The sequence below is a fragment of the Poecilia reticulata genome, chromosome 1 (genome assembly GCF_904066995.2).
Source record: "Poecilia reticulata chromosome 1, P_reticulata-male-v2, whole genome shotgun sequence".
Taxonomy (NCBI): Eukaryota; Metazoa; Chordata; class Actinopteri; order Cyprinodontiformes; family Poeciliidae; genus Poecilia; species Poecilia reticulata.
Window position 1 is genome coordinate 22,591,347 of NC_088830.1, and position 17,293 is coordinate 22,608,639.

Sequence of the window (17,293 nt, forward strand, 5' to 3'; positions counted from 1 at the left end):
CAGAATATATGCAGACCAGTTTTTCCTATTTCATTTAAACTTCCAACACATGCATATTTACTGTTCCAAAAGGTTAAATGTATTAAAGCATGTTCAAAGACAAAATCAGAAATATATTACACTATGTTATGTCAGATTTTTTTGGCAATTAACTAGTTTTTCTGAGCTTCTCTTATCCGCTCTAAGTTGTATCAGAAAATATTTGCAGCTCATGCTGCTGCTTTTTGTTGGATTTGATTTGTTTGGATAGGCCTGCCTGCTTTATGCTTTTGCGAATCACATCAGCCTCAGTAAGTGATTGAGCGCAAATATGATAAGACCTACAGGATAGTGATTTATAACAGACTTTATGACTTTGAAGGATCTGAAGGAATGAGTTCAGATCACTGAACACACACATTTTTTTCATCTCTTAATCTAACACAGATTTGTACTTTGCCCCGTTTGTGTTTTATGTTTGTATATTTACATCATTAGTGAACAAATACAATACCAGATTTATAGAACATATCTTATTATTAATTGCATAGAAAAAAAATCAAATTTCTCACCCATTCACCAAGTGATACATAGGTGCTACACAATAAATCAAAGTACCACAAATGATTAGTAATCGGTGGTATAATACAGGAACAAATAGTAGAGAGGGCGTCTTTATCAACAAAGCAGAGAAATCATTTCTGAGTCTTTTTCTGTTTGATTTCGTCAATACTTTCAGTTCCTTCATTTTAATGAATAAATACATATAGAAACAAAGAAGCAAAGCTGTAAATAAATATATAGTGATAAAACACAAGTAACATATCATAAACATATATAGACACAATTGTATAGCAGAGGTAAAGTGTTTCACCTCCTTACCAGATAAACTATTTGATTATATAACTAAATAATGTAAATAATAAGTGATTAGCTTAATAGCAAAGTTATTCATTATTTCAAGCAGTGAAAAAATCTAACAGTCATATTTTCTCAGTGTTTTATGGTCATTTTATTTTTCCATATGGTTTTCTTTAATAGAAAGGCATTCTAAAATGCACGTAATCTTGACACACTATAGACGTAAATCTTTCTCCCGGAGGGTTTCATCGAGCATCTGTTCTTACAAACTTGACTTCTCTTGAGTGTCCCTCTCGGTTAAGAAACCATCTGGCGGCAGCAGTGCGTCCCGCTAGTCCCCGTACACTGCCATTAGTTTCCTTTAATTTTGCTGTTCATTTAAAAAAATAAACAACTCTTAAGCTAGCCTGTATCAGCACATAACAGTTTAGTTGGGTTTTATTACTCCTTTGCCTTTAAAGTATGTGGGAAAAGATGGAAGATGGCCGTTTGCCCTCTGAACATTTTTGTTAAAAAGAGAGCTGAATGTGTAATCCTTGCCATCAGTTAAGCAGAAAAAGCTGATAATGCTCAATTCCAAAGTTTCTCTTTGGACCTCGCCTTTAAATCAACTTCAAGACAAACACAATAGATGCTATAAAATGTAAATTGCATCTGATATGTTTTAACGTCTACAGACCAACTTAAAAATCATGAAATATAAAAAAAAAAGAGTTTATTTTCTCTTAATTTCTTTTATGCTTAGCCTGTTTTCCATTGGCCCAAATGCCAGTGTATAATCCTGCCAAGCACCACAATCTCAAAAAAAAAATCTCTGATGATCACAAGCATAAGACCAAACGGTTAGAACATTCTGACGCAATGACGAAAAAAAAAAATGAGAAAAACAGAAGGAGAAAGGATCAATCCAACGATGAAGCAGAGGATTGAGTGAAAGAGGATGGGATGGGGCGAAGTGAGGGATGTAAAAGAAGAAAAAGCAGGAGGGTTGATAAATGGAGATGAGGAGACACATTAAAGAGAAGAGGACCCAAGTTAGAGGAGCTGTGGAGAATACGGTTGAACCACTTCTCTCCACCAGTGCCCCCCCACATGCACACACTTTATAAAGCCAGTCAATGTGACAGGAAGACTTATGTAACACTCCAGAGATGGAAGGAGGAGATAGGGAATGAGAAACAAGAAGAAGGGAAAGAAAAAAAAAGTAGTGAGGGGAGCAGCTGCAAAGCAAGAGGAGGAAGAAGTTATTCAGAGAATTAAGAGTGAGGAACCCAGATAAGTGCAAGATGGAGGGAACCTTCGAGAGTGAAACGGTAGATGTACGAAGAGGCTGGATAGATAAAGAAAAACGGGCGAGATAATAAAAAAAAAGCAATTGGAGGATCTAGCAAGCCTGTTAGCATGGCTCTGCTGGCTTTACACTTTTCATTTGTTTTGTGGGTGAGAGATTAGTAAGAGGATTAAGGGAGAGATTCCCCCGCTCCTCATTCTTTTTCTTTCCCCTCAGCCTTCCCATGTCTCTCTCTCACATATCGTCTCACTCCTGCAGCACAAACCCACTCACACTGTAACGGCATGCATGAGTTGGTGTGAGGATGGAGTGGCAAACTACACACATTATGGCCTCAAATAAAACAACAAGAACCAATTTCTGTTAATCTGCAAACTACTATTTTATAATGCACAATCAGTTGGAAAAAGTGGCATAGAAAGAGTAAAAATATAAAAAAAGAATGGTTTCCTTGGCAACTTTCCAGAACATAGGTGAAAAGTGCATGAATGTTCATCAAACAAAGTAAAAATACAAGACGTGTGCGTGCATGCATGTGTGTGTGTTTGTGTGTGAAAAAACATGCATTAAATTACTTTTTAGATTTGTAAAACTTAAGTCAATTCGATTCTGTTTATTTGTATAGCACCAGTTCACACCAAATATCGTCTTGAGGCACTTTGCAAAAAATGTATTTAAATTCAATCACACATGTATTCCAATTAATTCTAGTTATCAAACCACTCAGTTTATTATTCAATGTAGTTTAAAAATTTTCTATTTTAGGAAACTTGCATAAGGCATCAGCAAGAAATGCGAGTTAAGAAATATGGTCATAATGGGGAAAAGAATTCACAAAAAAATTACAACATAAAAAAATAGAATTTTTCTGTTACGTAATTTTTCGATGTGGACTGATTGTAGCTCAACCTGTTGGAGTAGTTTGTCATTTCTTCCTATAATAAATGCATTTTTCTGTATCATCCATTTTTTTGCTAATTTTTTCTTCTCTTGAATTCTGTTAATTTATGTGAATGTCAAATCATTTGCCTCTTGCAGTTATTCTGTTGAATCCAGGTGCTGATTTTTTTCTTTTTCTTTTTGTGAATGCACATAAAGCTGCATGTGAGATGGTACTTGGCTGTGAAGCACTTAAGTTTAACAGTTAATTGGTTGCTTTTCTCTTATTGTTTGGCGTCACATCTGGTTCCCCTTCTGCGTCTCGTTCTTTCCTGCCCATTTTCCTCCCTCCTTCCTCATCTGTTCTTCTCCATCGCTCTTTGCTTTTCTCTTAATTTCTCCTCACTATTTCCCTTTCCTCCCCCCTCTCTGAACAGCTTAGCTTTTCTCCCATTCCCCCCACCCTCCTTTTAAACAGCAAAAAGCAATTTCTCTCCCTTTGTCAGGGCGCTTGGCGGTAAGCCCTTAAGTAGGGATTTTCTGGTTTGGCTGGAATGCCATTAGGCAAGCTGGTGGTGACGCGCCGTGACTGACGGGCCGAATCTTTTTGATGTTGTGATGTCACAATCCAGCGGAGGCTGGGGTTATGATATTGTTGGCGTACCCGGAACGTGGGGCTTTAGTGGTCATGTTAGAAGTAAGTCTTCATAAATCCTTTATGGCACAGAAATATTAAGCTTCTTTGGTGATACAGGGACAGAGGGAAAACATGATGGGAGCGTGCACACACATACGGGGAAGAAGAGACACACACAGACACAAAGCCACCCACATGCATGTGTAAACTGGGAAATTCACTACAGGTCCACTGCAAGTAGAGTAAAACACAGACAGAAAATGAAATGGGTTGCTCAGAAGTTGTGAAGCATTTAGCTTAAAAATCACTACATACAGTGTGATGTTATTTTATATTGTGATATAGTGTGATGTAATTACATTATATTAATTTACGACATAATTGAACGAAAAAATGTACTTTGTTGATTCTTATAAATGTAGAAATAAGGAAAATGATTGTTTGAAATATAACCACAAATTTCTTGTTGAAACTAAGGAATGGCCTGCATAAGACTGACGCTGCTATTTTACATTAGTTGGACATTATTATGGTATTCACTCAATTGTTGAAACAAAAATATAAGATGATCAAGTTTAGAGCTGCACAGTGCTTTCAATGGCTGTTGCTATTACAGTATCAGTGTGTGCAATATTGCAGTTTCCAAGGTCTGCATTGACACGATAATTGAACTGGCTCCCTGCATTTATACTCTACATGCCAATAATATATTTAGTAAATTGCATGGTATATGATTCTCCTTGATTCCAGCACCTTGAATAGGATCTGGAAAAAGTAAGAGAAAAGTGGAAAAAGTAGTATTAGTTGCAATACTACGTAGAAAACTGGTCTGCAATACTACCTAAACAAATCTGTCTTCTATAGCTGCAGCTATAGAAGACAGATAGCTGCAGCTATCTGTCTTCTATAGCTGCAGCTAAAAAGAACCTGAGCTCCATAATCAGGCAACAAAAATGACTTTTAAAGGAATTTTAGCAGTGGTGAAACAGTGATGAAACTTAGGACCGAAGCTAGTTGAAACATTTACTCGCACATTAGCTGTCTTAATGTCTTTTGAACTTTTGAAAATGATCTCTCCCTCACAGCTCCACCCAGATTCACGCGAACCCCACAGAACCAAACAGGAGTGCAGGGGGGAGTGGCTTCCTTCGTGTGCCAGGCTACGGGGGATCCGCAGCCCAAGATTATCTGGAATAAGAAAGGCAAAAAAGTCACCAACCAGAGATTTGAGGTATGATGCTGTGATGTTAAACACCTGACTGCTAATCTAAAATCCTATATTGCTGTAGATTTAAAAAATGTAAAAAAAATTTAAAAAAGTGGGTACATGTTAGCATCTCATAACAGAGCTCAAAACAGCAGCTTATTGATTGGATTGTTGTTTACAGGAGAGTTTATTGGGGTTGAGTTGACCATATCCGGGCTGCAGCTTCATAATTAATGGATTAATGGATGGGCATCGGAGACGCATTCATCTCCTCTTAACTCTCAGAGTGAATGAGCTTCTTCTATTATACCAGCTCACCATCTGTGAAGATCCACAATTCCTTTTGTTCCTTCATGTGATACTAAACTTTGAAAACCCAATAACTTATTTTAATGACACGGTCCAGAATTTTCTGTAAAACAATCAAATTCACTTTAGATATAGTTCGCCCCCTGCATAACATGACATGTTCATTTTTTTTTAATTATAATTGTTTTGCTATTCTGTAGTAAATAAATACATATGATACAATTTGCCCTCTCATAAACAAGCTCAAGCACACACATAGGTCTCAGATCACGTTACATAAGGCAGTCATTAAAATTTGCTCTGAAATTCCTCCTTCAAAAGTATTTATTGGTGTGCCCTACTACTGTAACAAAACATCTAAGTCATAAAGAGCATGGCATTGAGTAGCAATTAAACACATTAAAGAAGTTCATAAAAAAAAAAAGATCAGCACCAAGTGGAATGACCAGAATTCATTATCTAAATTGTTCAGTTATCATTTTGAGAAAGGTCATTTTAAAATCCATATCGTCTGGGAAATGCATTGAGATAATTTTCAAGTATCAACGTTTCCCGTATAAAGGCTGCATTAAACACCACTTTCTTTCATAATTGATACCATGGGGGAGGATGCATAATAAGCCCAGTCCTACCAGTTAGCCTCCATACCTGTCCCAGTTTGCAGCAGACAAGACAAAATACACAAACTCTCAGTAGTCAGAAGTTGTCATTTTAAGCTGATTGAGATCGGACTGTTCATGCAAGATAAACGGTTTACTCATTTAAAATTTACAACAAAAACAAAAACTTTAAAGTGGATAAATTCAAACAGAAATATAAATATTTATCTTTTTTTGCCCATTCATTTCATTTATTTGCCATTTTCAGTCGTTGCTTCAGCTTCACCACCCTCTGCAACATCGATCCTCCCGCCTTGGGAGGATCGATGGCTCAAACACAAAAGCTGAACCCCTTGCAGCTCAAAAGCAACTTTAACTATTCAGAAACTATTTAGTAATAAATCACATTGTGTTTTCTAATGCTATCCGATCTTGTGATGTCATCAACCCAAAAACACTTAAAGCAGAATTCACTGTTTTTTTCTGGATCTTTTTACCAAGTTTTGTATTTTGCCACATCCCCCTGTAGAGGTTTATAATTCAGAGCCCAGGGTGCTTCTACTGTCTCCGTTCATCTGTTTTCATAGAAGGAAATAAAACTCTGGATGGTATTTTTATGGTGAATATGCTAACATATCACAGAGTCCCATTATCCACAGCAGCAGCTTTTCTTAAAGTGATAAATCATCATAGCCTCTCATAGAAAGGTCTATTATTTATACAGTGTTGCAGTGACAGTTGATATTTAACTCAGCAGTGAGAGCTGAGAGATCTGTGCTTCATAGTTGTATAGACAGTGTACTTTAAAGCTCAAAAGATTCAATCAGTTTACTTGTTTTTCTACATTTATACTTCAAAGGTTGCGCAGGTGTGTGAAATGCCATGTGCTTCAGCTCTCTTATAAGTCAGATGATGCCTTGGGCTACAGTCCATATGATTCTTTTACACTCGGTCTTATTAGTTTCCCGAGGCGTTTAACCTTTGCTTCCCTACTTGGTGAGTCGCTCTCAGACGGAGGAGACGGTGAATCAGCCCTCCATCCTGCTCAGCCACTGTCACCCTGAACCCAGGATGCTTCTCTGCTTCAATAAGTCCAGTTTCCTCGCAGGTTTAAGTTCATCTCTCCGTCTTCCTGTTTGTGATCAAATCACTCGAGCAGGCCTTTTATTTTTAATCCAAAACTTTATGAGCTGGAGCTCCTGCAGAGTCATTGCTGCTGCCCTGTTGGACAGGGCTGGTTGTGGGATTTGTCAATATTGGATTTCAGTCAGTGGAAACTTTCCCAGAATTTTAAATCCAGATCAATTACATGAGTGTATTAAGCTTATGCAAGAGCAGTTGTAATGCACCATCTAATCTTCGTGAAAAGAAAAGAAAAAAAAATAATCAAACATTATTGGATATCTAAGGAGGACATGATAAATATGCACAAGTAATTTCCTTGTATTTCTACCTCAGAAAGTGATTTCGGTGGAGTGGATGATTAATGGTTTCCAGAAGCTGTTTTAATGTACTTTTCATCATAAATGATGACTCAGGAAGGGTCTTAAAGGTTTTTTGTATTATAAAGATAAACCTATAGCATAACAGCTGTGTTACTGAAATGCTTAAGCTTTATTATAGAAATTAAAAGCAGTTGCTTTTAATCTGAAACAAGTGACGCTTTGAATTAGCAAGTCGTTTAATTTTGCTAAACTAATATGACTTCTTATCAATTTATTCTGTATACAAATTCATTTTTCAGGTAATAGAGTTTGATGACGGGTCCGGTTCGGTCCTGAGGATCCAGCCGCTGAGGACCCCCAGAGACGAGGCGATATATGAATGTCACGCCTCCAACACAGCAGGAGAACTGACCGCTACCACTCGACTCAGCGTCTTACGAGGTCAGCGTGGACACACATGCACTGCTTCACATCTGGGTTATCCGCATGGTACTCAGAGAACCTCCCCTTCCAAAACACAACTGGTCCTTATCTGTCCCCTTCTTTGCCTGCCCTGATGCGTTAGGGTCAGGAAGGAGGAAGGAGATGCTCTGCTAAGCATCTCCTTCCTCTTTTTTTAATTGCGATGAAAGCAGATCTTCATTGGCTTCAAAAATAAGCAGTGCTGGTGCTGTCATAACTAATCTTCATTGTCATAGAGGGATATTAAGTAAAAAAAAAAAATCTAAACCAGTCCTTGTTATACCTAGGACTAGGAAAAACTGCCATTCGATTCAGTTTTACAATGTAGCGCTTTATTATAGTGGTTCAAATCATTTGGTAGCTGGCGTAGAACGCTGCGGCTACATTTATGTCATTAGCTAATTACTCAGTGGTCTTAACAGGACCTGCTAATGACTTCCATTCACTTTTTTTCCACATTTTCTTCTGCTTTAACAATAGATTTTAAGGCATTTTATTGAAGTGCTATGTGAAGCAAAGTGGAAGGAAAATTGTGTTTTTTACTAATAAAACTCGACACAGTTGAATAAGTTCTTTTGTAGAGCCACTTTTCCCTACAATTAACAGCCGCCGGTCTTTTGCAATTTGTGTTTGCCAGCTTTGCGCAGAAAAAAAGCTGGGTTCTCACTTTAATCAAACTCCAGCTTTTTTGCCTAGAAAGTCCGGTTCATTTGGGGAGGTTGGAATCCACGTTCAGACTCTGACATGGACCAAAAAAGCCATGTCTGCACTCGGTTGATGTGAATTCTCGTGTAGTTTGAATACAAATGTGAATGCCAAGTGGACTGGAGATTGATTCAAAAGCAGGAAGTAAACTATAGTGCAGGGCATTGTGGGTAAATACAACTAAAAGAAACATAACATGAAAGATAAGCTCTAGTGAGAGAAATTGCTTGTGCTGTTTTACAAAGACAAAAGAAAAATCCTACAAAAACTAAAATAAGGAGAAAACCCCAGATATATCAGACATTTAAATGTACAGCATATATATATATATATGTATATATACATACATACAGTAGCTGCACTTGTGTGCAGCTGTGATCCTAGAATTATTGCGGTCGATGATTTATGTTCGTGTGAGTTCATTAGTGCAGCTAGTGATGTTTGAGTTTGAGTTTCTGGAGTCCATTAGGAGAACATTATGCACCAGTAGTTCAAAGCTCAGAAGTGTCTTAGTGAGCGAAGTTCCTCAAGTGTGGATAATCACATCACCTGCCTCTGCAGGAGTGATGCTCATGGGGAAAAGGACATGGAGCCTGTTGTTCTTCCATCCCCTCACCCTCTGTACCTCCCTCTTCCTCTCTGAGTGGTATATCTCCTCTTATCTTACCATATTTTTTTTCCCACAAGTTCATTTCTTTCTTACTCTTCCCTTCTCTTTTAGGTGCATTCATTCTTCACTCGTTCCCTCTCTCTCTCTTTCTCTCTCTCTCTCTCTGTCTCCCTCTCGCTCTGTGTCTCTCATGCTCTTAGGTCCACTGCACAGCAGCCTCTAAATTATTCACATCAGAACACTTTGCATCTTCTGTGCTGTTCCGCTCCATCCGTCCAGAATTTTTCCTGTCTCACATGGTTGTCTGTCTTACGTGTGACAATGTGCATGTGTTTGTGTATCTATTTAAAACTGGATTGCAAGCGCGAACGCTCGGCTTCCGTGTTTACATTTGTGTGCGCTTTTTTTTTCTCATATGCATCGCTTCCATCTCTCTTGCTTTGAACTGCAGCTCACTCATCATCTGTCTCTTTCTTGATCAAGAACCTAACCACTCAAGCACACACACACACACACACAAATGTGTCCTCAAACTCAGACAGTCCGTCTTTATGTAGTGATTAGCCTCTTTCTGTTCCTCTGAGGAGTCATTGTGTTGTGGATGAATAAGAGGCCACCTGGGAGCGGCTAATAGTCCCTGATAGACCGTCAGTCGAAATGTCAGTTGCAAAGCACACACACACGCACACACTCACACACACGTGTGTGTGCATGCAGATTCACACAGGATGCTCACTAAAACACGCACTCCACTTGTGTCAGTCATGTGTCCTGAGGTTCCCCCTGGCTCTTTAAAGACACAGCTCCAGTGACTGAGTGGCTGACAGGAGGGATCTGGTGTAAAGGTCAGCTGGCTTAATTACTGATGATTACAACCAGACTAATTGAAATCCTGGCTCTCAGTAAATGGCTCTGATTGGCAACGGCTGAAATAATAATGGAGCTTGGAGCAATTTTTCGCTTAAATATCCACTGCTCTTGTAAGTCAGCAGTCAACTGCAAGAGTTGTCTGTTTGTCCGTGTGGATGTTTGACGACCTAATAAGATCCCAACTTTTTCAGGCACAACATCAGCTGCTAGGATGAACGTTCACCTATGTGAAAAGCAACGTCCGTGTTGGGATGTTGGCTGTGTTTACTCGCATCATGGTCACTCAGAGAGAAAATTAGAAGAGGCACAACGCCTCAGACATTTTCTCAAAGTGGAAGCCTGATGCTCCACTGGCTTGCCTCCGTTCTGCCGACGGCGTTGCAGCTGCAAGGGTGAACCCGACTGCTACTTTTTCCTCACAGGGCACACGTGGAGTAGGCAGCTAGATCCTGCCCTCAAAAAGCAAAATATTAGTAAAAACTGTTTTCTTGTAGCATGCAAAGGTTTGTCCTGAAACTCAGCAAAGATGTTGTTTGTCACTTTTTTTTTTTAATTGATGGGAGGAAAAAAACTGAGAAATCCACTGAGGTAACAACACTGGTTACCTCGACAGCTTGTTTGCCTTGAGGCCTCTCAGATTGTTGTTGTCATGTTTTATTTCAAACAAAAAGAAAGAAAGGAAGACGAGATGACGTTGACACACACACACACACACACACACACACACACACACAGAAGTAGCTACGCAAACACAACAAAAGCAGAAGCCATTTTCAGAGTAAAAGCCACCTCATCAAAATAAAAATAGCTTCTTGTTTAACACTTATTAAATGCCTAATTTCAGCCTCCGTAGGCAACATTCAGCTCTGTGGATTCTTAGATTTGAAATAATCGCCCAGCCTATTTCATTTTAAGCAAAATGTGCCAGTTAAAATTTTTACCTTTTTGCATGAATCCCATGGAATGTAATATTGTACTGGTTTGTCTAAGAAAAGGTTTGCTCATTCTTGAAAGACCAGAGTTTCAATGCAGTCCTCCAGGCAGATGACACCAACATGTGTACGGAGTAAGATCTTAGTCTTACACGATGAATACAGTGTTCACACATCATTTCTCACGATTGTGGGACATGATGTCCCTCAAATTAGATTAGAAACTGGAAACTGTGGAAGAGGTAGCTTTATCCAAATAAAACATTGTCGTGTGGAAGTTTGTAGAAGGTATAAATTTTCGCCCAGATGTCAGATATACACTATTTTTCTCATTTTGTCCAGGCCACCATGACCTTTTATGCGGCTCTCTAGAGTCTAGAGTGCCACGAAAATAATACTTTCAAGATAACAGTTGTGTGCTTAAATATTTTTGTGTCAATAAAATGAAATTCGTTTTTATCTGTGTAGTGTCAAAATAAATACTATGTAATTTCAAAAAGTACTAACAGAATGCAGCTAATTATTAATATAAACAGTTTATTAAACGGTTGTTTTGTCAATACTTTCAGCCATATCTTCTCTTCGAGGTCATCCATGACCTTTATTTGGCCCAAAATGAAAATGAGTTTGACGCCCTTGTTTTAAGTCAATATTCCTTATTAGGAATTTATGTCTCCAGTATCTTACAGCTGTGAACTGGATAGAAAAATGTCTCTTAGTGCATTTCATTGCCTTCGCCTAATTAGTAAATGGTGTCCAGCTGAGTGTAAATTAATCTCCAGCTGTTCAGTGAGGATTGCAGAGGTTTGTTAGAAAATGTTGTTACATCATAAAGACCAAGAAACAAAACAGACAGGCCAGAGATAAATTTGTGGAGACGTTAGGTTTTGAATATCTCTTTGTGCAATGAAAAAAAATGAAAAAGTGTAGCAGAGGTACAAAACATTCAAGTCGTCTACCTAAATTGGCAGCCTGGGCAACGAGAGCATTAATCGAAGAAACAGCCAGGAAACCCATAAAAACAGTGGAGCGGCTGCAAAGACCCGACGTTCATATGGCGCTTATTCACAACAGGAATAAGACGTTCCTGTCAGATTGCACCAAAATATACGTTTTTGCCCTACATGCAGGAAGCTAACATGGTGGTGGCAGGATTACGATGTGGGGAGGTTTTTCTTTCAGCATTCACAGTCGATAGGCAACTCTACACAGCACAGCACAACATGTCATTACTGGAAGAAAAAATGTGAGTTTATCAGATGCCTCCCAGTTGATGTGATTGAAATGGTGCTGTTTTGCTAAGAAGATTGGGTCAAAATTTTACATTTTCCTTCACATGCACTTGTTCTATTGCATCAAAAAATATTAAATATATTGTATGACAAAAGTTTAAACTGAACAGTGTAAGGGGTGTAAATACTTTAACAAGGTATAATATGTTTGGTGCTGTTGCGACTCTGATGAAAGAGGCAGTTCATACTTTAGACCCTGTGACTGAAACACTAGAGTTTACATACAGTCCTCCGGGCAGATGATGACACTAAGCCAGAGCTGTGTGTGTGGAATACATTTTTATCCTTGCATTACATAACTGTGACACTATTCTCTCACCATAAATGAAACACATACAGGTTCCCATAAATTTCCTTTTAATGACTTCTTGCCCCGTTTTATCTGAGAGTCTTTTTTCCTCAATAGCGACTTCCCTCGCTGAATAAGAGGAGGTCAAGTAAATTACAATGCCCAGTCAATTCTCTGACCAGCTGTGTTTTACATGTGATAATGTTGGGTGCATTGTAGAACCTTGAACATTTTTAGATTTGTCAACTCACATCAGGTCAACTTTAGCACAAAAGAACTGAAGAGAAAGCCATTCTGCTGCATCTGAGGATAAAATCGTGTTGCTGCTGCTGGAGGAACTTTGCTCTCTGTGCCAAAATAAAGTCGCAATCAGCTGCGCCTGTACTCCTCAAATCAGAGCGCTGCAATTGTGTTCTGAAATTTTTAATCCCAAAAACGTGAAGGTGAGCTCCTGACACTAAACCAGGAATTTCATAAGTGAGCATATAGATGCCTTAATTAGCTGTGAATAATTCTGCGAAAGGTCTATGTCAGGACACATCTTCGTTTGCAGGCCTTCACGCCTCTCTGCGAGCAGATCCATACTGGCAGCTCCGTTAGCGCATGGGTACAAGTGGCAGAGGGAGTAGCATTCCGACTATTCGAACCCTCATTGTTCAGTTCAGTGTCCCACCCCAGGTAGATGAAATAGAATGCATTATTCCTGCCTACAAGGGGCCTTGCTTTGAAGTAAGCATTTGCATAATGAAAGCAGAAAGAATCAGGATTGTTATGCTGTTTAAATCCCTCATGCTCTCTCTCCCTCTTTCTATTTCATTCTTGTTCCCTCCTGTTTTCCTTTCTGCCACTCTTTCATTGTCCCAATCTATTCTCATCTTCTTCCATTTTTTTTTTAATACGCTTTTGCCACCCCTACACAGCCTCCCCTCGTTCACCTTCTCTCCCTCAGACGAACTCGCTCACACAAACACCTTCTCGTCTTGTTCTTTTAGTTTATCATATCCATGTTTCCATTTGTCAGCCTGTTGTGATTGATTGAAATCGGAGCTGTTAAAAGGCCACACACCCGCCCGTCGATGCCGGCGTCTCACAAGCCATCGGCCATGGTTCGATGAGCCACTGCCAGAATTAGCATCTCCTTGGTGAGATTCAGCGCTAGGATTTCCCGTTAATGAGCTTGTGTGTGGTGGAGAGGGGTAGAATCACCAGGGATTCTGGAGAAAATGGGGAAAAAAAGGAGGGTAAACTGTTCCTTTAGATCAAATACAGCTTCAACACTCATTCTTTGCTCATCTTACTGTCAGTCAATATGTGTGACTCAAGAAGCTGATTTTTTTTTTTCAAAAGTTATGATTGTGTTTGCGTTGTATTCATTTCATTCCAAATTGTGATACATCTTTTCTTTCCTATTGACTTCCCTCATCTTTGATCCTCAATACTCCTTAGACTCCACAGTTACCTATCCCCACTTAAACCTCCCTCTGCAGGTGAGTAAAGTTGGCCCGCCACCTTTGATTTTCTGTATCGACGTGCAGTGGCTCTGCAGATTTAATTGCCACCGATACCTACGAATTCACATTTGATTCAAGCTCCCTAAAGGAATTGTGAGTCTCTGCGGGCACATCTTTATTGGACGTGCCAGTTTGATTTTTTTTTTTTTTTTTTTCTGAGAGGTGAACTTTGAGAGATTCGACAGAGCTTCTAAAAAGAGCAGCTCATTTGCTGCAGATTCCCAGCAGAATGGAGAATTGATTTTCACTTGATTTTTATTCGCGCAGCAGTAGCCTAAAGCTTTAGTGAGTTTTGTCAGGTAGAGTAAAATGTTGCCCATTCCGTTGGACCGTGCAGTCTTGCTTCTTGTTTCCAGCCTGATGCAACATATATTCAGGCATCAGTGGAATGTAAAACCAACTCTTGCATTTTTTTCTTCTTCTTCCTGGTATGCGGTGGGGTGTCAATTTATTGCATTTGCTGAGTCTCCCGAAGCTTCAAGTATCATATTGTCATTCATAGATTTTCATATCGCTTTCACAACAGCCAACTTAATCTGAGATAAAGCCTCTTTTTGGAACTGTGATAAGGTGCATTAGCAGGCCTCATTTATCAACGTCTTTTATAGATTTGGGCATATTATGATCGTATGATTATGTGTGTCTACTGACTAATCCCAGCATTTGAACTGTCAGGTGATACAGCCAAAGTGATTGTAATTTAAAAACCAAAGCTTTACTTATTTATAGTATTAGAGGCCTCAGCTACAGAACTAGAGACACAGATGAACGGAAGATTTTAAAGTTACATCATTACAACAGATGATTGACAAAGTAAAAGAAAAATATGTTTTTTTATGCATGAAACATCTTATTTTAAATATCAAACTTGCTCAAAGCAATTATTTATCAGCCTATGAATAAAAGTTCTACAATATATGAATCCACCGAGCATCACATTAAGCAGTTTTTTAGTGATTTATTGTGTTGCACTGCACAGCCCAAAGTTGTACTAAGCACACTTTTTCAGGCATACACAGCATCTAATCCAAGCCGGGCCCATCCTGTCTTCAAGTCGCCAGGTGGAAGCGCTTCACAGAAGAGCAGAACCTGAACAGTTACGACTTTGGAGTACCAAAGGCTTATTTCCTTTAAACGCGGTTCTAAATGTAGGCATAACTCCTTTTGAAAAGTCTTGGATGAGGAAATGGATCTAAAAGCCTCTGATCGCTGTGCATAACAAAATCTATTCAGTCTAGGAAACCCCGCGCAACTGCTCATGAAAGAGCCACATCCTGACAGATGTTTTAAATTTCTTTGCAAGCTCGTCGTGCTGTGGATCTTGTGTTATTTGTTTTGCACAAACGGTTAGCAAATAACTACACACACACTCGATATTCACATGGTTGTATATTTTTTTAAGTTGAACAGCCGTCTTTCTGAGAAACTCTGAGCTCAGTAACATCTAGTTAAAAACATTTCCTACTCCAGAAGATAAACGTAGTGTTTTTCACCTCCTGAAATGAACATGACACTGACTGTGTGTGTGCTGGATAAACAGGGGCATCGAGTGTTAATGGGTTTCATTTTATTTAGTTATTTATTAGATATAATTAAGTTTTCTCTGTTGTGTGCGCACCATATGCTCCATTGACTCAGTGACCTTTCAATCTAGAGCCTGTGCTTTGCAGAGCAGATGAGAATGGGTCACTGCACTCATCTGTAAGTAGTTCTTCCTAATCCTCATAGATCAGGATGTTCTGCTGGCTTGTAAAAAAAAAAAAAAAGTGGCACACTAGATGTGCTTATTTGTGAGTAAACATGGTCCAGTTTGAGACTCTCACGCTACAACTGTCTTGAGCAAAAATTACACCGTTTCTTGGCGTCACTGTATTTACAAAAAACATGAAACATTTACCTCGTCAATGCGGGAGAAGTCTAGTACATCTGACTACTGACCAGACTTTATTGAATGATATGTGGCTACTGCATAGTCATTTCAGTAAAGTAAGCCCATTCTTGCCTTCATGACATCAGTCTTATATGATTTAAGCTTTGTGCTGAAGGCACCTTTCTTTAAAGACAGTATAATGAGGTCATGAAGTGATAGACATGGTCGGCAATATTTGTTAGGAAGGCTTTGGAGGTTCTAAATGATGCTCAGTTTGCACTAAGGGACCCAAAATGCATCATGAATATATATGCCAAACATTATTTCACATTCCTGCCAATGTTGATTGTTAAAGGGTACACAGTGGGATTAATATGAGTTTAAATTCTAACCCTTTTCATTAAATACAACAGCTAAAGGCAGGGCTCATTAGATCAGGCCACATTTATTCAGTCATCTGATGAATGAATCTCTGTCCACTGCTGCCTCAGCTTTTTGTTTTAAAGCTGCAGGATTTGTCTACAGTAGAATTTGTTGCCTGTTTTTCCATCCTGAGATGTTCTTTTACAGATGTGACAATCTGCAGTTTGCCTGTTCCATCAGTACATTATTCCTCTTATGATTATATAATATTTATTCCAAGAGAAATGAAACCTAAGTCCAGTTTATTTTTTCTTTTGCTTACTCATTAAACTTTGAAAATTAAAAATTACTTTGCAATGTTCTCTAAATTGTGCTGAAACTTATTAGGTATGTTCAGCTTTTCCCCAAACTTATCAGGTACTTTACAGTGATTTCCTGGAATTTCTAAAATACTTTCCCCAAAAACATATTGTAACGCACTGATACGTTTACCTGATACAAAGCACTTCACTGAACTTGGCTGAACTCACTTTCACAAAACTTGCCAGCAGTTTTCTCCCCAAACCCTTTCTGGATGTAGACGGGTACATTTCTAGAACTCATCTGGTACTTTCAGTTAAACTACTCTATAACTTACCAACCACTTTTTGGGACCAGCTACTTCCCTTTACCAGAACTGAAAAGATACTTTATTGAACTTACCAGACACTTACCCCAAACTTGTCAAGTACATTACATTAATTTATGTGGCCTGTAACGTGTACCCACTCATGTGAAATAGATTGAATTTTACTGACGTGTTCTACCAGGTTCTATGTATGACTTGTGTTTTTAATCTTTTGCAGAGGATCAACTGCCCCCAGGGTTTCCCACCATTGATATGGGTCCACAGCTAAAAGTGGTGGAACGCTCACGGACCGCCACTATGCTCTGTGCTGCGAGTGGCAATCCTGACCCAGATATTACCTGGTTCAAGGATTTCCTGCCAGTCAACACGACCGATAATCACGGTCGAATCAAGCAGCTCCGCTCAGGTAACCACCGATTTTTACCTGTCTTTTCTTCTCCTTCCTTTGAATCCCTGCTTTCATTTCTACCTGTAGGTTTGTCTCTCCCAAAGTTCTTTTATCTCCCCTCCTATCCCTAATCTGTTTTATCCTCAGTACCTTTTTTTTATTATTT

The 17,293-nt window shown here is 38.9% G+C and overlaps 1 protein-coding gene across 22 annotated transcripts in view; it reads left to right on the forward strand.

Annotated features, from left to right (window-relative positions):
• Positions 1 to 17,293, forward strand: part of ptprdb (protein tyrosine phosphatase receptor type Db) — a 202,082-nt gene that overhangs the window by 134,048 nt on the left and 50,741 nt on the right. For all 22 annotated transcript variants that reach the window (XM_008416472.3, XM_008416463.3, XM_008416509.3 and 19 more), the window contains 3 exons: positions 4,733 to 4,878; positions 7,507 to 7,648; positions 16,957 to 17,145. In XM_008416472.3, the coding sequence (XP_008414694.1) occupies positions 4,733 to 4,878; positions 7,507 to 7,648; positions 16,957 to 17,145 (477 nt within the window). The remainder of the gene's footprint in view (positions 1 to 4,732; positions 4,879 to 7,506; positions 7,649 to 16,956; positions 17,146 to 17,293) is intronic.